Genomic DNA, 23,097 nt, shown 5'->3' with positions numbered 1-23,097 from the left:
ATAATAATTCTGTTTCTTTTAGTATTCCAACATGCTGATCACTAGTGAGTGACATTTAAGCATTTTTAATTGCGAGCTGATCAAATAATACTTGTTATCCATTTATATTGGGAATCATAAGAATCATCTACCCCATATATTTTTACAAAAATGTTTCAGTTACTTACTGTCCTCTCCTGAATATCCAGTGGTAACATTTGGTTCAGGACCAGATCCAAAATTGTTTACAGCTTGGACTTTGATATCATAGGGCACAAAAGTAGGAGTATTCCTCAATGTCAAGGAATGTTTTTTTACAGTTTCCTCGTTCCAGTCTGTCTCTACTCCCTGCTGTCGCCAGCTGACTTTGTACTCCAGTCCCGGTCCATTTTGCTCCATGGGTTTCAATGGCTACAAAAGAAGTTAAAGGGATACTGAGCTGCCTTTGTTGCTATGATCATAAAATGGCAGATTAAGTGGAGAATAATTTTGAAGCAGTACACTGCAATATTTTGCAAGAAAAAAATAACCTTCCCCATCATGTTATTTTTAAGATGGCTATAAGAAAAGTGTTATGATTCTTAGAACAGCATGCGGGAATAAGAGCTGGATTTAAAACAGGTTAATTATTAAAGCATATCTTTCTACTTATAGAATGCACTAATTGGTTTTGCGACACGTTTTCTTAGTTTTATGGTAATATAAATATACGTAATCTTCATTACAAGTAAAAGACAAATTATCTCAAATTTTTATGTGGCACAGCAAGTTGGGTCATTAAAATTTAGATTATCCTGTAAAATCTTAAATATGCACCAACCTCCCCGACTCCCACTCCTCTCCCCCCCCCTCCACACACACACTTACTCACTCCACCCAACTAGATTTAGACACTTAATAGGTAATAAATAGCTGTACTCCAATTTTATTTTTTTTTACTGCTTGGTTGAGGAAACTCTTCATGATGTAAGGCAAGAATGAATCTATGAAATGGAGTCAGCTGGGGCTGGTTGGAAAATGGTATGGCTTTTCTGTAGAAATTTTAGAAAGAACCGGTTTGTTGTTTGTTTTTCATAAAATCTTTTCAATTTTTATAGCATTTTTTTCAGTTGACGGTTTTTTAGTTGAAAAATCAGAAAATTTAGGAAGAAATGAAAAGTTTCACAGAACGTTTTCATTTACAAAAAACAAGCCATTTTTCATCAAAAAGCTGAGGTGTTAGCCCTTATTGATAGGATAATTCAGTCACCAGGCCCTATAAGGTCTGATCTAGCAGCCTTTGAAGTCAATGGAAAGGCTGCCATTTACTTCAGTTGTTGTGGGGGAGTGCACCTGAGGAGATGAATAAATGATGGGGCAGTGGTAGAGGCCTGATAATCAGATTGGTCATAGCTGTTCATTGTGAAGACTGCCAATAAAGCTACCAGTTGTGAGTCTTATGATGTGCATACCTGCAAACTGGATTTAATCACTCACCTTACTAGACCAATGGTGGGTAACCTGTGGCCCATTAAGGTAATCCGCTGGCGGGCTGCCAGACCATTTGTTTACATTTTCACGACTTTACATGACTCCCAGTGGCTGGGGTTCGCCGTTTGAGGCCAATCGGAGCTGCAGGAAGTGGCAGCCAGGCTTCCTGCAGCTCTCATTGGCCGGGAATGGCAAACCGCAGCCACTGGCAGTTGTGAGAGGCCATGCAAATGTAAACAAATGGTCTGGCGGCCTGCCAGTGGATTACCCTGATGGGCTGCGTGCGGCCCACGGGCTGCAGGTTGCCCACCACGGCACAAGATTCATTTCACACAGACCATCAACTAGCCATCACATGGTAACAAACTAATATGGGTTGGATTTGAATAGAGTTGGGAAAATCACATTGATGGTTTGTTCTGGGGTTTTTTTTGGTTCACTGGCATTTCCAAAAAACTTTTTAAAACAACGTTTATGGTGGAAACAATGACAATTTCCTTGCTGAAATTTTGGGCAAATCAGAAAGTCAAATCAGGTTGAACAAAAAATATTTCATTCAATTTCAAATATTTCAGTTTTGACCATTTTAAAATGTTTTTGAAAGGAAAATTCATTTTGACCTAAAAAATCAAAATGTTCCCTTTTGAAAAACTAAAAATCGAAACATTAACATTTTTTTTTCAGAATTTTTTTAGGTTATCTTTTCGACCAAAACAATTTGGCAAAATTAACAGGAATTCATGAAATGTTTCAGTGTCGCCAAATTTGTATTTTTCATCAAAAAAAGTTTTGTGCAAAAAATTTTGCTCAGATCTAGACTTAAACAATGTGTTTTTATAAACTACTTTTAGAATTTAATTGTAATGTATATAAGCAAAAAAATGTTAATAATTCCATCAACATTTTTTTCCATACATAAGAAGCATTCAAAAATACACTACAGCTCCAATCCAACAAATCACATGAACTCTATATTTGAACTATTTGCTGGATAACATCTTAAATTGACTTAATTTGAATTACTATTTAATTAGCTGCATTAATACTGCAATTAATTGAATTGTCATTTATTAACAATTTTGCATAACATTTAGGAGCACGTGACTGATGAAAATGATCATTGTTATTTAAACTCTGACTTCTTCATTGCATTGCCAAAGCATTACACAGGGATTTAATTTTGTAAATCCCCTTGACTAAAACCTGAACGATACTTTGAAAATTGATCGTTTACAAATGCACTAAAAGGAAAATAAGAAAATAAAATTTAATGCTGGAAAATAAATTCCACTTTAGGGTTAAGTTTCAGCCCCACTTGACTATTATTTTGATCTTGCTTAATGCAACAAAGCCTTGGCTGAAAATCCTGTTGCTAATGCTCATCTGATCTGTTAATCCAAACTAGGCAGATTAACATCATTTTGCAGAATCAGTGTGTGTACATATCCGGCCCTTGTCTGCTGGAAATAAAGCATTCAGTGTGTACCAGGCATAGAATATCTGCTGCAAAGCCTACAAGAAGCAAACTAAATAAAAATATTTGTTCCCAAAAATAGTCTAAATGAACCCAGAATCACTGTCTGTTCTTATTTATCTAAACCTATCCAATCCCACTCCATTCTCACCTTTAAATGTTGTGTTACAACTGAATTGTAGATTGTAAGATTTTTGGGCAGAGAATACGTCTAGCTAGCAGTACAAATAATTAACAACAACCTACGCTGTCTGTGTTGGTAACTGCCTCTCTGTAACTGCTTATAAAAATAGAATTGTTCTCACTGACTATGGAATATTCTGCAGAATGAAGTTTCACAATAAAGTAATAGTCAATAGATTTACAGGGTCACATTCACTTCTGGGCTCCACCCTACCTAAAATGAAAATTCAGGTTGAGGAAATTTTTATGGTTCTTTTCTGCTAGAACCAGGGTGGGAAATAATCTTTCCAAATCCAATGCAAAATGTGCTTTATTCCAGTTACACAAAATACATTCCTTCTACAATTATTAAAACTTGTTTGGAATTGAAGAGAAAATATATCCCTCTGAACAGATGGCACATAAATTACAGACAAACAGTCTGGAAATCTGAAGGCTGTAATTCTGTCCTCAACACTTCTACAGATTCCTTTGACACTTGTGCTAATGACCTTCTCCAGCTCTTTCTATATGTGCTATATATGGGATTTCTTCTCCCACTACACACTTGTGTATTTCAGGCCTTCTTACATTTTTCCATAGCATTTGTCACACAGGTGTCAAAAATGTATTTTTGAATAAGAGAGGAAGGAAAGAAATCCTTTCCCCATTGAAGTGAATGGAGGCTTTGCCTTTGACTTCAGTGGTCCTCAGATTTCAGCCATAGAGTCTACTAATGGTGGCTACAAGACAGATAGCAGGAAGAAACCCATGAAATCCATATTGAAAATGTGAGTACTGTCTTAACATGATCCTGATAACTTCAGTAATGCTTCAGGATCTTCAGCTTGAAAGGAGAAACCATTTCACATACAGTTTCACTGATAGGAAGTTTTAAATTACCTCCCATTTCATAACCATTTCATTTGGTTCAGAAGCTTCGACTCGGATGTTTTCTGGGTTCTTGTCTGGAGCTATAACAGTAGAACGAATAAAATTAGTTTACGCCATCTGTCCTTTATTAATCCTGTCTTTTTTCCCCTCTCCCCCCATGCCCTGCATCTTCACAAAACAACCAGATAGATGTGAAAAGCACCACACTAATTTCCTTACTTCAAATGATTTGGCTTTGTTGCAACCAACCAACATGTAAATAAAGAACTCATGATTAAACATAATAACTTGACACAACAGAGGGTTAGTGAACAAATACGTAGTTTATATAGTTTGATCTTGAGCAGCCTTCTTGGTTAGTTTTAGTCAATATCTCTAAGATGACTTTTTGGATTTCAGAGTACCAGATGTAGGGGGATTATGCTGAAGAGACATTTCCCCTGTTGGGAATGGAAAAACAGAAGGCGTATCATTAGTGTGTGACACAGAGCTGAAAAGCTGTGGAAGAAGCGGAGACAATATATGTAAAAAAACCCCAAAAACAAAAAACCCTAAAGCAAAAATAAAGCTGGGGCAATGTAAATTACTATGCAATGCTGAACAGCTGGCCTCTGCAAGTACTTTCAGGAACCAGTCATTCTGTGTTACAATGAGAAATGTGTTGTGAATGGAGATTTGTGACAAGTTCAGAGCTGCTGGGAGACTCACCATAAATCTTGAGAAAGATCCTATCTAGCAACTGATTGTATGTAAAAGGGCTATATTGGGGCTTTAAGCAACAGAACCAACCGGAGCCCCTGGACCATCGTACCTAACTTAGTATGCTGTCCTCCAGAGCTTCAGAGCGTGCAGGAGAGCACTGCTGCTGTGCCACCCTTGGCAAATGTGTGGCATATGCTCCCCTTTGCAGGATATCAGCTCTTCTGGCTGGTGTGGGTCACAGCTCTGGCCTCTCTTTTCAGAGACTATTGAGTATAACTACATCTTCAGAGAGCCCCATTTGGCTTCAGTGGGACGAATCATGTACTAAGGTGTTATTCAGGTTTGCAAGAGTGTAAAAAATTGGTCCCAGATGACTTAAACTGGGCTGAAAGCAACCCTGTTGGATTTCAAACTCTCATGGAACAAATAGGATTAAATGTTATTCTAGAAAATATATAGCCAGGAAATGAGATGACAGTATGTACCAGTGGGAGGTGTTTCATAGCGTGCTGATGATGCGCTAGCCTTGCTTCTTCCAACATCATTAACGGATATAACACGGAACTGGGAATTCATATAAGGAGCCAACGATAAAACAACGGTTGTGTTGTTCCCTGGGATTCTTGTGAGTTCCTGCCACTTCCCAGGCTCCCAACGATTCACTTCAAATTCTACAATGGACTCTGGACGGGGAAAAATAAAAATGAGAGAGATAATACCAAAAGCATAACTCTGCATTAAAGCCCATATAAATACAATGGCAAGCAAAGAAGAAAACAAATTTACAACAAAGGTGTTTAAAAAATAAAAACAATTAAGTATGTCTATGAACCTTGTCTGTTTATTCTAGTGGTAATGACACACTGTAACTCTAAAAAATAAATGCAAGACTATGGTACTAGAATCCTTCATACCATAAATGGGACTGTTGTGACTGTCTCCTGCTTTCCAGGATAATCTAACACTTCTGTTCTGTTTTTCTGAGAGAAGTAGCTCTTCTGGTGGGTCAGGAACATCTAAGAAATAAAGAAGAAATAGCAGAAAGGTGGTGAGTGGTATGTATTTAGGGTAAGATTTCAACAGTGCTGTGCATTGGCCCTAACTGCTCCAACTGAAGGCTATGGTAAAACTTCCACTGACTTCAATGGCGACTTGGTTAGGCCAGCAACAATCACTTTTAAAAATCCCACCCCTATTATACAAACACAAAGTGAATCCTCTGATTTTATGAATGGCTATATTCATTTTTCAGGGAAATCTCATGTACTCTTATTGTAATAACTAATGCAATCGATTTATTTTTTCTTCATCAATATAAAGTCTATACAATAATTAATATATCTCAGTTTTGTTTTTAATAGAAAGCTGCATTTGCTTCACTTGGATTTACTGTGGTCCAAACCATAGTGATGGGGGAAGAAGAATGAACCTCCCCGGATATTAAACCTATGCCCCTATAATGTTAGTGAGAGGAGAAAATGCATTATCCCTGGTGGATTCCCAGTTTAACCCTATACTGTGTGAGTGGAGAAGAAAGTTCATGACCCAGCTACTCAGTTCATCATCTATCTAGAGGCTAGGACAAAAGCCAGTTGGATGCTCAGATGCTGTGATGGTGAGTGTGATATAACAACCTGGCTAGATCTCTCATCTCGGTGCCACGAAGGTGACTTTTACTCTCTCAGCAGGGTCATTCCAATCCCAGCTACTACTCCATCATATGCACTGTCTGTGTCAGAGCCGATTTTCAGAGCTACATATGAGGTCTGACAATACAGGACTTTAGAATCTGACTTGTAAAGCTTTAATACGGCATATACAGAGACGGATTAACCAGCAGGAGAGCAGGAAAACAGCATGGGAGGACAGACATGTTTGCAGAATGACCCTGTGTTTCTCAACAAGTTTATAAGAGGCACTAGAGACGATCTATGGTTTGGGATAACATATGTTTGTGAAAATCCTACAGATTCATCCGATGAAGTGAGCTGTAGCTCATGAAAGCTTATGCCCAAATAAATTTGTTAGTCTCTAAGGTGCGACAAGTCCTCCTTTTCTTTTTGCAGATACAGACTAACACGGCTACTACTCTGAAACATATCCTACAGTGAATGCCTTTAATACAGGCACATTCAGACTGACAGATGTTTATCTTCATCAGTTATTGAGACTTGTTTTGTCAATTGTGCCATCCGTTTTATGAAATTGACATGGTCTGAGGAAAAAGAACAGTTTCCCATAACAATAGTATTGTGGGGCAGTATGTTTGTTGAAATAACATCTAAATACAAAGAAAACCCATGAAAGAAATTAAAAAAATCATGTTAAAAATAAAATTATTTTCATTATGAACGTATTCTTCAAACCTCAAAGTGGAAATGGTTCCATCTCCTGGAGTCACTCTAATCTAAGGCAATGTGATTAAGGAGTAGGGCTTTGAGGCTTTGAGCAAGTCTTCATCCTCCTTGTGCCTCCATCAAGTCACCTGTATTATTGGCTAAAACTAGGACTGACACTGCATGTAAACTAAATTAAAGGTAAAGGCACAGGATTTTTTAAAAAGTGAGCTTGTGCCTTCTTACCGTGCTTATGATGTGCAAAAAATGCTAGAAAGATTCTTCACCTCTTCTCTCCTCCCCAGTTGTATTACACCTTTGAAATATCAGAAATACCCAGTATGGTCTCCCTAAGTTTTGCTAGTGGCCCTCTTGTGGTCTCAGAGCATGTCTGTTGTGAGTTCTTAGATCTTATTTGGAGAGACAGCGATCCTCTATTTTAACACAGATGTTCTCCAGTATGTCCATTAGTCACTGATGGGTGTTAACAAAACCAAACAGTTTTAAACAGACCAATTAAAAATTCCTTCCTGCTCAAATTGTGGTGTCTTGCTTTTAGCAAAATTAGTTCTCTAGTCACCATAGAGTTTTCAAGGACAGAAAAGACTTGAATTTTTAGTTTGAAAAACACAGATTTTTTTAACCCCCCATCTGGCTTATACATTATAATAAAAACAAAAAAGGATCAAGACCATTTTTTCCCGCAAGCAGGTCAACTTTTAAAAGGGAATATAGCCCTTCATGGAATTTTCATAAGTAGTACAACAAATAGTCAACAAACATCTTGAATTACACAGTAGTATAAATGTACAGTACTGTAAATAAAAGGCATGTCATGTTGTTAATTTACTTTTTATTGAAAACCAGCATTTATCATTAAAGCATGAAGTAAATACAAAACCCTGAAGGGTGAGTGATTTAAGTCCTGCTGCAGCCTCTGCCAGGAAAATAAATGGATTAAATTAAAACAAAAACAAAAGCTTGCCCTTAAAACAGGGGTGGGCAACGTTTTGGCCCAAGGGCCACATCGGGGTTGCAAAACTATATGGAGGGCCAGGTAGGGAAGGCTGTGTCTCCCCAAACACCCTGGCCCCCATCCCGTATCTGCCCCCTCCCACTTCCCGCTCCCTGACTGCCCCCTCAGAACTCCCGACCCATCCAACCCCCCCCGCTCCTTGTCCCCTGACCGCCCCCTCCCGGGACCCATGCCCCTAACCGCCCCCAGGGACCCCACCCCCTATCCAACGCCTGCCATGCTTCTTGTCCCCTGACCTCCCCCCGGGACCCCCTGCTTCCCACCCCCTTACCATGCTGGAGCCAGCCGCGCTGCCCGGCAGGAGCGGTGGGCCGGAGCTCTGGCGGCGCAGCGCGCTGAGGCTGTGAGGGAGGGGGAACAACAGGGGATGGGCCGGGGGCTAGCCTCCCTGGCCGGGAGCTCACAGGCCGGGCAGGACGGTCCCGTGGGCCAGATGTGGCCTGCGAGCTGTAGTTTGCCCACCTCTGCTTTAAAATAGCATTCCTGTTAATATCCAATTCCCTTGGATAGGTACTTAGGCTCTGATTCTGCAATGGATTGCATGTAGGTGCATCAGTTCACCCACCCTTGACTTCAATAGGGCTTCACGTGGGCAGAGCTGCAGGCAGTCCATAGCAGTGTCAGGAGAAAAGGAGGCTTCTCCAGTGGTTATGGTGCCAGCTTGGGACTTGGGAGAGCTGGGTTTCAAGTCTCAGTTCTGCCACTAGCTTCCTGTGTGACGTTAGGTAAATCGCTTAGTCTCCCTGTGCCTTAGGTCCGGTCTACACTAAAATGTTAGGTCAACCTAGCTATGTCACTAAGGGATGTGAAAAACTCACATAATTGACCTAGCTACCACCTCTCAGGGAGGTGGACTACCTACACTGATGTGGGAGAACCACTCCCGTTGGCATAAGTCGTGCTGCGGTAGCAGTTCAAGTGTAGACAAGCCCTAATTAGTTCCCTTTCTGTAAAATGGGGGTGTAACTGCACCTGTTCTGTGTGGTGCTCTGGCCCCGTCTTGTGACGGCTGTGTCACATATAGAGATTGATGAGCCCGAAGCTGTCAGATGCAAGATTGAACCTGGGACCTCAGGATTTTAAAGCATGAGCCTCAAATGCTTGAACTAAAAGACTCTGTTAGCCGTAGCAAATACAACAATAGCCCTTAGTAATTGATTAGTACATAGATACTAGTACATCCCTACCTCACAGGGGATTTTGTGAGGACAACGACATTAAAGATTATAAGGCACTCAGTTACTATGGTAGTGGGGGACATATAAGTACTTTAGCTTCAGGACTTTAGATAACAAAATAAAACTGCCTCACTATTTTGCAGGAAAGATATTCCCAATCATAATTGAAGGGGTGCATAGGGTGTATTCAAATAGCAAGGCAGACTTATGTATATAGCTAAGTCAAAACTGATAAATTCTCATGGCCGGCCCCTGTAATACCATATTCTGGAACCAAGATAGTCCAAGTGGCTAGGCTGCATGCCAGAGATCTCTATGGAAGCTGGGATGGAGGAATCCTCCCCCCTGAGGTTGCAAAGTGACAGCATAACTTTTTCACCAATGCAACTAGAGCTTCCAGCCTTCAACAGCTCCTACGGCTGGTGTGATTGCCTCTTGCACAAAAGAAAATGATGAATGGCGCTCAACAAGGACATTATTATATGTGATGTTGTATCAGAATATTGTGCTCTGGGGCCCAGTTTTCACAGATGTTGGAAAGCAGAATCCTAATGAAATTAATAGATGATACAGGTGCTCTGGATCTCTGAAAACCAGGCCACTGATGTTCTATAAATTGAACTGAGTGTGTAGAAAAACTGGTCTGAATTACAACATTGTTTAACTTTTTGGATGTAGCGTGCAAACCAGGGGGAAAAAATTACTTACCAAGGACAATTAATTGGGATTCGGCTGTGACACTGTCCAGAGATGTACTAGCCACACAGGTGTAAATGCCTTGATCCTCTAACGTCACACGTGATATGAACAACGTATCCATTTCAGTAATTATCCTTCAGGACAAAAAAGAAATTACATACGCATCAGAGAGAGAATTGGAAGAGAAGCATATTATTGACAGACATTTTTTTCCTGACGTTCATGCATGCCTTTGATAACAGACACATTTGGAATAATACAGTGGTGGTGTATGTCTGTTATTTAAAATTGTGTCTTAGCTGCAGATATATTACACATTGTACTTTACAATATTACTTTTGTAGCAATTTAGAGCTCAGAGTTAGATCCTCAGCTGGTGTAAATGGCATGGCTTCATTGTCTTGAATGGAACTATACTGATTTACTTCTCAATGAGGATCTGGCCCTCAGTCTTTATGCATGTGCTCAGTCATGTGGTGGAGCGTGGGGGGCTGTACCTCTTCCGTGACTAAAAAATAAAGGAGTTGTCCATTCTGGACACTTCATAGGATTAGGGGCCCAATCCTAGTCATATCAAATTCAACGGCAAAACTATACAGAGAGCAAAATTCAGCCCTCATTTCATTCATTCCTATGCTTGGGACACAACCACTCAGAAACACACTGCTTTTAATGTATACTATTTAAACTCATGTTTCTAGCTCTCGCTAACCATCTAGCACCCCAGTGTTGAACAACTGGGGTGAAATGCTGGCTCCGCTGATGTCAATGATAAAACTCCCAGTGCTTGCAGTGGAGCCAGTATTTCACACTTGGATGAAGGGTAGGCAGCCAAGTTTGACACTTCATTGTATAGGGTGCCTGCCAAATGAGAAGTACTGCACCACTGGATAGCAAGTATATATGAACCTACCTGCAAAGCTTGGTTCAAAAAATCAAATCAAATCAAAGCTTTAAAATATTTGAAAGAGCACGGGTGCATTCACAAAAAGAAATGCACCGCATGAACAGCTATGATATGCACAGACTTGGCTTAAAGCTATAAAAAATATCCTATCCGTAGGGAACAAAATTAACCATACTACACATAACACAGTATTGTTTCAGAGTCAAAACAAGGAGAGGTTTTTTCTCAAGATTACCTGCCATCTTCTGTGCTGTTGATTTGCAACTCATCTCCATCTTTCCTCCAGGATAATTTAAAACTTTGTTTCAAGTGTGAGTCATATTCAGACTGACATTTCAATAAAACTGAATGTGATTTCAACACTTGTGGGTTTTCAGGAGTAACAACAAGTTTTGTAGCATCTGGTTGATCACAGAAAGATATTCTGATTAGCAATATACAGGTGATTGTCCTACATTTTCACCAAGAAATTCAAATGCAGAAAATAATCATAAGAGCAATATACTGTAGTTTTTCTACACACTAGTCAAATTAAGGAGGAATATTTTTGATTTGTGGTTGGGCTAACATTTAGTGTACTACAAAAGCATTTTCCTTTGAGTTCAATTCATATCAAAGAGGATCATACAGCCAATCAGGAGTTTATAGGAAAATATCACAGGTGAACATCCTAGCTAATGGTCTGTTACAGTATATGACAAAATAAATGAGACAGAAAAACTTCACTACGATTTTTATGCCCAATCCTATTTCAAATAGACTTTGGCAATGACCCAGAGAAAATTACAAACGAATTAAAGTCAAGTGGGGAAAAAATATCACAATCAAGTTAGTTATTTTAAAATCAATCTGAATGAAGAAACAGAAGACTAAGTAATGGAAAGCAATTGGCTACATTGCCATACAGTGAAAAGTAGCTTTGTGAACATTTCATTGTGTGTTCCCATATTTATAGTCTCTCATTAATTTCTAAACAATTGTGTCCAGCTGACAAGTAAAAAGAAAGGGAAGAAAACAAAAAAAAAACAAAACCTAACTACAAAACCTGCAAAATCATCTTTCGCTCAGTCAAACTGCAGTCTTTCCTACTCATGCATCATTAGCAGTTCTTCAGGCTACACTAAACCCTCTGTAACATGTGCAACCCACTGACTTTAGATTATGTTCTCAACTGTACCTGTCCAACCCCATCCTCCATTTCAAGACACACACACACACAAAACCCCCAAAACCTGTGTTAAAACGGAGTTAAAGCTGAGAGTACATATCAGTAATTTAAAGGTAACACACATTACAGGAATGCTATAAATATCCCAAAAGCCAAACATTACAAATCCAGCATATCCACTGAGTCTCAGGGCTGATGAGAAGAAGCAAACCCTCCCCTAAACAGTGCTCAGGCCAATACAGGAATATGGAAAAAAACTCCTTCCCAGTCTCAAAAAGGCTACTAGTATAATGCCCACAGCAAGTGCCCCAAACCCAGATCCTGCTCTAACCTGAGAGAGTAGAGGGGGTTATCATTCATGTTGCTGCAGCTTGGCAGGTGCCCAGTGAAGGTACTCATGCACTAGGGGGTCCAATCCCCTGACAAATTGGAATTGGTGGCAGAGTTTGGAGAAGACAACCCCTAAAGAAGTGGGGAATGGGGTGGGAGGTTCCTAATGTCTGGTACAACAAGGGCCCAGTACCCATGCCCTCAACAATCAAAAGAGGGGAATGGCAGTGGGGTTGCAGCAATGCTGCTGGGACCAGGTTAATGGTGTGGAAGGGGATGGGATGACGGCCGTGCTGCACAAGGTGGTATGGATTACAGAAGGAAGTTTGATCTGCACTGGACAACTTATTGCCAGATAGTTCCCAGATGTGTTAGTTAATAAAGCTGTGACCTAGTTAAGCCGCATTCCTTGTGCCTTGTCATTCTTTTTGCAGAGCCCAGGACAATGTGAGGGTCATCCATTCATGGGGGAAGGACCATGCACAAAATATGCAAGAGTGCATACCTTGTCTTGATTCTTGGACATTCCTTTCATTAAACCTTGCATAGTTGTCCCTTGCATCATCCATACATGATGCTGCTTCTTTTTCTGGACTGGGTCCTTCTGAATCAAGTATTGCTCTTAAACCATGTGATAATTTTTGATGCAATTACAAGAAGCAGAATATACCTCTGTTTTGGAATAGATTTTCTCGAAAGCTTTAACATGTTTCAAAGATGTGTCTATTCATAAAATGAGAAGTTACCTCTGATACCCAGATTGGCAGTGATTGCACTTTTTCCAACCAAATTTGTCACCCAACAAGTGTACGACCCAGAATCTTCTTTCTTTGTCTCTCTGATCTCCAAGGTGCCATTTTCATATACAGTGTACCGCAGACCTTCAAGTGGCATTGTGCTGTCATCCCTCATCCTAACAGTATAATAATGGTTACCAATTATTTTCAAGTCTTGGAACCAGGCTTTCACACCAGGAGGAATTTAGGTTTAGCGATTATTGCAAAGGAATAAGATGAAGATTTCTGGATTCTGTTCCCAGCTATGCCACGGAGTGGCTGAATATCTCTGAGCAAGTCACGTTAGCCACACCATGTCTCCGTTTACCAGCCCATTGGATATTATAATACCTTCCTCAAACAGATGTTGTGGGGTTTTCTAATCTTTGTACAGCATCATGCCTTGAGATCCTTGGATAAAAAGCTTGTTTAAGTCCACCATATTGATATTATCTTATTCATTATTAAATTTAACTCAAACATGATGACTGAAAAGCTTCAATGCGTTTGTACAGCTAAATAACATGTTCAATATAAAATCTGCAATTTAAAACAGTTATCAATGGCTTACCAAGTAATGACAGCGGGAGGTGAAGCAAAAACTTGACAGTGCAAGAAAGCATTGAAACCAACAACTGTGGCATAGTCTTCACTGTCTGAGGTTAGCACTAATGGAGCAATATCTGCAAAACAGAATGTAAATCAGTTATGTTATGCTTCGGAGTTAGACTCAAACATGTTATTTCTCAGATCCTCTTTCCAGCGCCCCCCCTGCCACTAGCCCCACAACGAGTACAAGTAACTGGGCTGGTGCAAGAGGGAACTGCACAATGAGGAATCAGTCCAACTCTGGACCCTCCAGCTGTCCTACCACTGCTCAGTGCAACTGCAGCTCAGATGCCTTGACAGCTACTGCCACCAGCTCATAAGGGTCGATGGCTGGTGTATCTTCTTAATGAGAAATTCATTGCCATACTCTCTCTCTTTATACCGTGCTCCTTCTCTGTAGCTAGTCCCTGGCTTCCCTCTCAAGCACCACTCTGTAAACACAATAGGAGGATGGTTCTATGACATGCCGGGGCTGTAGGGCCTAGGACATGCTCCAGAAATCTTGGTCTGGATGCGGAAACTACATTGGTTCTGCTGCCGACGGGGATTGCTTCCACTAAGTCAATTCCCAGCATTATGATTGTTTCTTAAATGAACAAACTGATAATAAAAATTGAAGTTCCAGATTAATGATCTGTGTAATAATATAATTGTACAGTTAAGGGCACAATCCCGGTTCCACACCATCGGTCTGAACTCAACTATCAGTTATTGTTTTATTTAATAGAAGTCTGAGCAAGGCACAGTTCTTAAACTAGAGTGTACACAAGTCATTCTGTGCTTCCACTAAATGTATAATATCGTGCATGTGACACAAGGCTCTTTGAATCAGATTACACAATAAATTGCATCTCTTCATATTTTGGACCAATGCAAAGTTACAATGAACTTGTTAGAATCCTGAGGTTAACAATGAAAGCCATAGAACAACAGCCAGCTTTGGTAAAGCATTAACAACTGTGGGCCTGATTGTACCAACTTTTACTCCCACGATTTATCCTCAAGCAGTGATTGGTGAACAAGATTGGGTCCCTTGGCAACAGCATCCTTTCCATAAAGAATCTAATGTTGTGGGGTACTTACTTAAAACGTTCACATTGGCAGTGGCAAGGATGGCACCATGCTTGTTAGTTGCCTCACACTGGTACACTGCACTGTCCTGCAGTTGTAGGTTGGTAATGCTGATCTCCCCAGCAGAGACTCTGCCCCTATAGGTCCGTTCTTGAAAGGAATCAAACCATGTCAGTAGGATGAGGAATGATCAGCACTTTGAGTTCACAGAGCATCTCTCAACTGCTTCCATTTCAGATGCATGCCAAAAGGGCAAGCTGCATTTTCAGGATTAGGCTAACAGTTCCCCAAGCACCAGAAAGCTGCTCTAAAGCATTGCACATGTCATCATTCCCATGGAGAAAAAGAAGTGGATAACTTGGCTCGCAGTAACATGTTTATCTCCAGAGACATTTTATCAATGACAGAAATAGCACGGTTTATATTTTGTATGTGTGTGTGCAGATTTCCAGAAGCACCTAAGGCATCCGACTACCCAGTTCTCATTAAAAAGAATGTCCAAATCACCTAAAAAAAAATTTGAATTTCAGTCATACTGTCTGTTCTTTACACCTATATACACAGTATGATGGGATAGACCAGGGATCGGCAATCTCTGGCACTTGGTCCGTCAGGGAAATCCGCTGGCAGCCGGGATGGTTTGTTTACCTGCAGCATCTGCAGATTCAGCCAATCGCGGCTCTCACTGGCTGCGGTTTGCCATTCCAGGCCAATGGGGGCTGCGGAAAGCGGCATGGGCCGAGGGACGTGCTGGCCTCCGCTTCCCCCAGCCCCTATTGGCCTGGAACAACAAACTGTGGCCAGTGAGAGCTGCGATCGGCCAAACCTGCAGACGCTGCAGGTAAACAAACCATCCCAGCGGATTTCCCTGATGCGTGCCAAAGGTTGCCGATCCCTGGGGTAGACGGTGTCCTGGATAACTTGGAGTGAGAATGGATGGGCCATGCTGCAGATTGCCTCACCCTGGGAGCAATTCTGATTTTCTCAGCTAGAATTCATTAGAGGGGTTCAGCATGCAGCCTGCTATGCTGGCTAGTTCAGGTGTATCTGTGACAGAGAGAGAGAGAGAGACATGGCCTAACCCTTCCCCACTCTTATTCAAGCAGATAGTGCCAGTGGAGGAACAAGGAGGGAGCAGGGCCTTTACTCTTCAGACACTTTGTGGCTTATCTCTGTGCTAGTCTATAAGTCCTAGTGGGGCCCTAGTATTGTAAGAGACTGATCCATGTTCCTAAAGATGAGAAACATACACTGACTGGACATAGGCTTTAAATTACAGTTGTAGCTTCCATATTATTGTTGCTTTAATTCTACTCCCTTCATTATCACCATGAAGTATTCACTTTGGCTAAACCAGACAAATCAACTGTCATATGATGCATTTGGATTTATGCACCAACTTTTGTGCTGGGAGTATAGTATATGCTAATCTTGTCCAGCTGTCTGAGTGTAACCCACACACCTTCCGGGTGTGGTGTTCTGTTTTATCTAGTGGCACTGAGACCACTTAGAGAAAGAGTTAAATGAGTCTGCTCTACAGCCTTAGCTAACAACCAGTTGGCTTTTAGCTCATGCACTAAGCTCCAGAGGCCCCCGGTTTGATCCCACCCGCCAAAAACCGGTGTCTTTCGGCGTTGCATGAGCACACTATTTTGTATCCTTACTTACTATCAATAGGCATCCCATTACGTTTCCACTTTATAGTTGGCTCAGGTTTGCCAGTAGCTTCACACAATAGCAAAGCAGTTGACTCTATACTGTAAACATCACTTGTGGGTTTCTTTATCCACCGAGGAGGTTCTGTTAAGAAAGAAAATAACATTTCAGCAGACGTTACAACGAGTAGGAATAAAAGTTCATGAAGATGTTGCTATCACTAATGTCTTCCAGCAGATGGCACACACTATCAACTATTGCAGAGCAAAAAGAAAAGGAGTACTTGTGGCACCTTAGAGACTAACCAATTTATTTGAGCATAAGCTTTCGTGGTTAGTCTCTAAGGTGCCACAAGTACTCCTTTTCTTTTTGTGAATACAGACTAACAAGGCTGTCACTCTGAAACCTGTCATTATTGCAGAGCAGGTTCTCTCTTAAAGGATAAATATATTGTCTTATTTTATTTTGATTTATAAAACAATTCTACCAGAGAAATTAAAATAAAATATACACCATTCTCCTCTATTTAGATGGTGTTTGTTGAAATTAAATGCCAAGGAGAGGCTGTCGGAAGTGGACAGTGTTTTGAGTGAAAATGCCGAGCTGTAAGCGCAAACCTAAATGTTTGTGCACCAGGAAGGCTGGTGAAAATGGCAAGGTTGCTTGGTTTGATATGTTCAGAAACACCCTCAATATGGAACTCTTAACAACAGACATGCAATGTAACCAATGTAACGAAAACGCAAATATCTATTCAACCCAAATCCTCCCCTTGGATGTAATCATATGGCTTCCATTGTCTTCAATGGGACCTGGATATAGTCTCTGATGGAAGAACCTGCAGAGTTAAGAATATTTTGGTGACTCAGGGAATGCAGGGACTGAATCCAAGCTTATCTCTTTGCATGGACCAGAGAGGTTTCCTGGGATTTCTGACACCTTTGCATCATCCTCACAATAGCCAGACAACTGGGATCCTAGGGGCCTGATCCAAAGATCACTGAAGTAAATGGGAGTCTTTTTATTGACCTTCAATTGGCTTTGAAACAGGCCCTAAATGTTCAAGATAGAGCAGTTACCACTCAAAAGTCAACAGTGCTAAAAGTTGTCCACATGGTGGTGCCAGAGATGCAGTGCTGTACTGACATCTTTCCTTGTTCTTAGAACAGGAAGTAAACACTATGTTTATGTTAATGAGGAGAATAGAGCGTGTAGTGTGGTGTTTGTTTTGGTAGGGTTTTCCTTTTCTTTCTTAAATATGTAAACACTGCTATGTGTTCACATTAGAGAAGGTCAAAGCAGCAGGTCTTGCACCTGGAGCAGAAGGTGGGGAGATCCTTGGTTCTTAGGGGAGTTTGTTCCACATATGGAATCAGTCAAAGCTCTGTCTCTTGCATAGACCAGCTGTACTGAGAAGTGGTGTTGTTAACCACAGTCCTCATCCTAGAGCTTTAGGCAATCTTTTAGATATTCAGGGCCCAGGTCATTAAAGGTCTTGAAGATAAGGACCAAGACAGAAATGAGATGGTGACAATACGCTAATACAAAGGTTCCCAAAATGTACCCCAAGATCACTGGTTCTTGATGGAGAACTGCTGATAGTCCAAAAGAGGCTGCCTGCCTCATGGTGCTAGCTCCTCGTCTCCTGCTGCTCTGCTGAATTAAAGAAGAGCTAAAAATACACAGCTTAAGTACTTTCCTAACGTTTTTCAAGTAAGAAACTGCTAGAGTTGCCTCATCGATGTTATGCAATTGTGAGTCTATTGGTGTCCATTAGACAATTTCAGTATTAAAATGTAGTCCGCACCATGAAGACACTAGAGAAGCCCTTCTCGATTAGGAAGAGGCGCTGTGCTGCCTATTAATATATTAAACGCAATGGATGTGGCATCAAATATGAACATGCACCACTTGCATCTGCAAAATCCCACATTTATGCCAGCAAGTTGCTGATTTGTGCGAGCAAGATGAGTAAAGGCAGCCACCTCCATGGGCAATTCACCCCTCTTAAAACAGCTGCGAATCTGGGGGCTGTGATTACAATTGGTGTGTGTGTTTTTTTTTAAATGACGCCCCAGTTATATTATATTATTATTGTTAATTACTATTATTCTGGCAATAAAGATGAGACACCCCAACCAAGATCAGGGTTATGATGCGAGGCATTGTGCTAGTTAACAGCTTCAGAGGTTATAAGCATTTTACATTTTGGGGGATTATATTCAATAAATAAAAGTGTTTGAAATCATGACAATTTGTTTTTGTTTTTTTTTTAAAGAACCTCTCTCTGCTCAAACAGCAACAACAGGGCTTTTTCTGTCACCATTCTAATGTTCCAGGCTCTATCTCTTTTCAAAAAGAGAGATTAAAAGGTTCAAGCAGTCAAACAATTTGCTGGCTGAACATTTCCATATGCTTTGTCATAACTGCCTGAATCTTGGCCCTCAAACTATTGTAGGATTAGTAAATAGGCTGCCTGCAAATGCCATTGCTTGAGAATGCTGTTATGAAGACTGGGGTTTTGTTTGGACATGCTTAAGTATCAGCAAGAGGACACAACGTGAAAATGAGAGCTAGATTCTGATTTATACTCTAGCAATAGGAGAGAGACTGGGCAGAAGAGCAGTATTGTTGATATAACACTAGTTAATGGCATAGAGAGTAATTTTTCTTACTTGTTTAATTTTCTCTCCCTATACACATTCATAGAGGAAAACCTGTCACATCCGCAGATGCTATAAAGTGGCGTAACTCCACCAAAGTCAATGGAACTACACTCATTTACACCAGTTGAGGAGCTGACCCCGTCATGTGCGCAGAGAGAGAATGCGACTGAATATGTGGCTCTGTGATGGATGTTAGTGACATTTATTGGTTTGAAACTCTAGAAAAGGAGACTATTTGGGCTCACTTGTGCCTAACGTGTTGCATGGGAGGAGACTCCTAATAGATCTAAATCCTATTAGTGGCATCAGCCGACATTGGTTCTATGCAGGGGAGAGGGGTTTAATAGCGCTCATAAAAAGCATTCTTTACATGGAAATAGCGGTTCTAGGTTTTTGGGGACTTGCTGGTTAATGAACGGAAACAATAATTCATCACAAAGCTTTTATCCCTGTAGAGATCTGTGGTCAACATACTGAACAACTTAATTAATGTTATTTCCTTTGCATTTTACTTTTTGAAGCTCCTACAATTGCTTTGAGGGCTTCAGTTTTTACAGTTGAGAAAACCATGACCAGATTGTTAAAATATTCAGCTACTGTAGAGACGTTCCATACCATCTGGAATGATTTCTAAGAGTCAGCAACTTCCACGACAGGAGCATTTGAAATTTCTCCAGGCCGTGGTGTCCCATTCCTCCCCACTTTCAGGAAGAGAAATAAATATTATACAAAACAGGGTTGTGTCAAATGACAGGGAGTGATCAGTCATATCATATGACAAAATGCTGTGTAGATACCTGAAAGGCTGTTCTTCCTCTCTGGGTGCCTGCTTATGGAGAAGTGAGGAGAGACGGGGAAGTGAAGATTAAAATTGAGCAGCTGGCAGATGTGGATGGCTTAATAGCATAGAAGCACATTTCTCTCAGCAAAGTGGAGTCTCTTTTTTAGTTGTGGCAAGTGAAAAATGTTTTTGCTGAGTCTTTCAATTATGTTTCAGTATCTTCCTTCCAGAGCTATTTTGGGTGTCTTACCCAAAATAGCAGCCACATTAGCATGGCTGATAGTAACATTACAAAATGATAATATCACTAAATGTTGTACTCTACTCTGTGGGGGGAACTGTGAGCCCTGCTGTGTGCCTGGACACAGCAATACGGGGGAGTAAGGATTCACCACATGGTCCTGCATGGGCTACCCACATCCCTGGAGCTTTCTTAGTGATGGAGGGAGGAAGAGCAACCGCCAGCAGGCTGATAGTCCCCCTGTGAGGAGGTGGTGGGTGAGTGGGTCCCCCAATGCACACATGGAGCAATAACCTGCTACAGAAAGGGGGATGGTCCACCTCCCTGTGCCCTGGAGCAATGGGAAGCAGAAATCACATTGTGACTTTCACATTCTGTTGCTACTCTATTCCTGAAGCAGCAATGTTGCCCTGTCCTGCAGCCGGATTGCCCTATTAACTCTGAAGAAGAGGCATTTATCTACAAACTCATTCTGTTACTCATCCCCTGTGTAACTATGGGGCGATGCTTTTCTAGACTTTATTTTGATCCTAGATTGTTTCTCACTTTTGATTTACAATGGAAGTGTTTTGCATTGTTACCTAACCCACCCAGTTTGCATGATGCCTATTGTAAGATACTACACTGGCTGGTTTTATCACTCAGTTTCACCTTCGCCAGTAAATAAAATAAATAAATAAATAAAAAATAATAATAACGGATAGGAAAATGCACACATCTGTGCAAGCTCCACTGATTTCAAAAGAGTTACACTGGAGTAATTATGTGCTTTGTTATGCTGTTATGTGATATGATACAAGTCACTATTTTAAGACTGAATCTCTGCCATGATGCCTATGAAGAAGTGCTAGCTGCCAATGGCTAGGTACGCAGTGAGCTGAGACTTCTGTTTATTGTGTCATAGTTTGCTCCATTAACTTGTGCTCCACCCGCCACCATTTGTTTGTCTCATCCAAATGGTACGTCTTGTCATAGCATACACTGCAAGCTAAACTGGGTGTCAGGGAACTTCAAAGGAGCCACAAGCCTCTAGTTCTTGGTTTGTATTGGACAAGTAAGTTCCTGAGCTTCCTGACTTTTTCCTGGTTATGCACCATGCCTTATACAGTGGTGCCCTAATTCTTGAGCTGTGTATCTAGGTGCTATCATCATATTATTATTTGCCTTGCAAAAGCAAAGAAAGGCATTGTGCTTTATTATTAATCATGGTTTGTTAAGAGTTGACAGTGTCCTTGGCCTATGGACTTTACCACCTAAGTAAATCCAGAAAATACACTGGGAAACTTCAAATGTGATGCTCATGTAAAATGATTCACGTGGGCAGGAAGGGGGGTGTTGCTGTCCCTGGGGATAGAACCTGGACATGTTGGTCTAAAAGCATGAGCCTCAATGGCCTGCGTGGAAAGAATCAGGTCTCTTAACCAAATGCTGCAGCAGACTCATAAAAACCTTTATGTTGTTCAGCCACTACAGGTCAACAAAGCTATCCAGAGTCAGCCAGGGCGACGCTAATAGAGCAATTGTTCAGCAATGTATTATTTTAGTGAAGGGCTGGAGACAGCAATTTGTGGTGGCATCTTACTGTTGGAGCTGGCCTCTCTAGCCTTTGTGGAAGCAGAGATACAGTTTGCAGATCTAAAGTTAGACAGGCCCCCAGGCTAACGTACACAGATAGTACAGGAGTAACGATAACATTAATGAGTGAGGATATAAAAACTGCTGGGAGACAGATTAGGAGGGGTTATAAAACAGATCAAGTAGGGAAAAGTAAGAAGATAGTGAGTTCCTTAGCTCCTGGGGAAGACTGTTTGCTTTTGCAGTCAAGAGTTACAGTCACTTAAATTGTCCTGTTATGTTAACTTTGAGAGTATTTTATTAATATTACAAGTTGTGAAGGTTTGCCATGTGAGACACTGGCTCGTGTCATGTCACCTTCGGCTACTTCTACCAGCTAATGAAATTACTCCTTCACGTCTCTGCTTTTGACGCTGAAGATCATGGATGCTCCATCCCTTTTGATGACCCAAGGTAAGTTCATTTAGGGATGAGAGTGTCACGGGGAAGTGCTCTAGTGAAGATCAGCGATGGCAGGAAAAAAGTAGGCATGGGTGAGGGATTAGAAGAAGAATGAAATCACCAGGTGCACTGGAGAGGAAGGAGTGGTTCCAGACGTGTTGGGTAGTGTGACAATAGAATTTGGGTTCTGAAGAAGATGAGGCCAAGGGATCATAAAGATGAGCAAAATTAGCAGAGTAAAAAATGAGCACTGGAGTGTACCACAGTGGCAGAAATATAGGTAGCAGTAGAGTCCTGCAAGTGAGGCTGAGACGTTTCAATACAATGTGGTAGGAAATGAAGCAGATTGTTCAGCTGTGATATTTTGAGAAACCTGGAGGGGAGCGAGGAAAGAAAACTGCAGTAATCTAGCTGAGACATCACTGACACCTTTCAAATGGTGGCAAATATAATTAAAACCACAGAGATGACTCTTTGTGACTACGTTATGTTCCCATTATGGAGGCCAGGATTGTTTCCCCTAATTTTTCCTTTCTATGCAAGATGCTTTGGATTTATCAGACAGACTTTACTCTACAGATTAGGAGTTATATTTGAATAAAGCATGCAAGATCCAGTCAAAGTTACTATATTAAAAAAAAAAAGTAAATTATACCTCTGATAGTTTCATAGATTTTAAGGCCAAAAGTGAACATTAGGTTGCCTAGCCTGACTTCTGCATAACACGTCACAGAATTTAATCCAACAACCTGTGCTTGACTAAAGCATATCTTTATATTTTAGATTACTGTTTTTGCATATATTACCATTCTTACTTCCCATTCTACAAAATCTTCATGGTTTGTAAAAAAAATCATTTTACATGAAATTTAATGCTACACTGTGCAAATATAAAATCATAGGGCCAGATCCTCAGCTGGTATAAATCAATGAGGCTCCACAGACT

At 40.8% G+C, this 23,097-nt stretch overlaps 1 protein-coding gene across 16 annotated transcripts in view; it reads right to left on the bottom strand.

The window, feature by feature from the left end:
* Nucleotides 1–23,097, bottom strand: part of CHL1 (cell adhesion molecule L1 like) — a 194,568-nt gene that overhangs the window by 30,334 nt on the left and 141,137 nt on the right. For all 16 annotated transcript variants that reach the window (XR_006292260.1, XR_006292261.1, XM_043551564.1 and 13 more), the window contains 10 exons: nt 16,460–16,591; nt 14,804–14,941; nt 13,683–13,794; nt 13,082–13,248; nt 11,073–11,238; nt 9,940–10,064; nt 5,596–5,697; nt 5,167–5,364; nt 3,989–4,059; nt 168–390 (listed from right to left, as the gene is read on the bottom strand). Coding sequence is in view for 14 of the 16 variants with exons in the window: in XM_043551564.1 (XP_043407499.1) it covers nt 168–390; nt 3,989–4,059; nt 5,167–5,364; nt 5,596–5,697; nt 9,940–10,064; nt 11,073–11,238; nt 13,082–13,248; nt 13,683–13,794; nt 14,804–14,941; nt 16,460–16,591 (1,434 nt within the window). In the remaining 2 variants the exon portion in view is untranslated. The remainder of the gene's footprint in view (nt 1–167; nt 391–3,988; nt 4,060–5,166; nt 5,365–5,595; nt 5,698–9,939; nt 10,065–11,072; nt 11,239–13,081; nt 13,249–13,682; nt 13,795–14,803; nt 14,942–16,459; nt 16,592–23,097) is intronic.

Source organism: Chelonia mydas, chromosome 7 (assembly GCF_015237465.2).
Source record: "Chelonia mydas isolate rCheMyd1 chromosome 7, rCheMyd1.pri.v2, whole genome shotgun sequence".
In the NCBI taxonomy this organism is placed as follows: Eukaryota; Metazoa; Chordata; order Testudines; family Cheloniidae; genus Chelonia; species Chelonia mydas.
The sequence above is the reverse complement of the archived record's forward strand: the minus strand, read 5'-3'. Positions and strand labels throughout refer to the sequence as shown.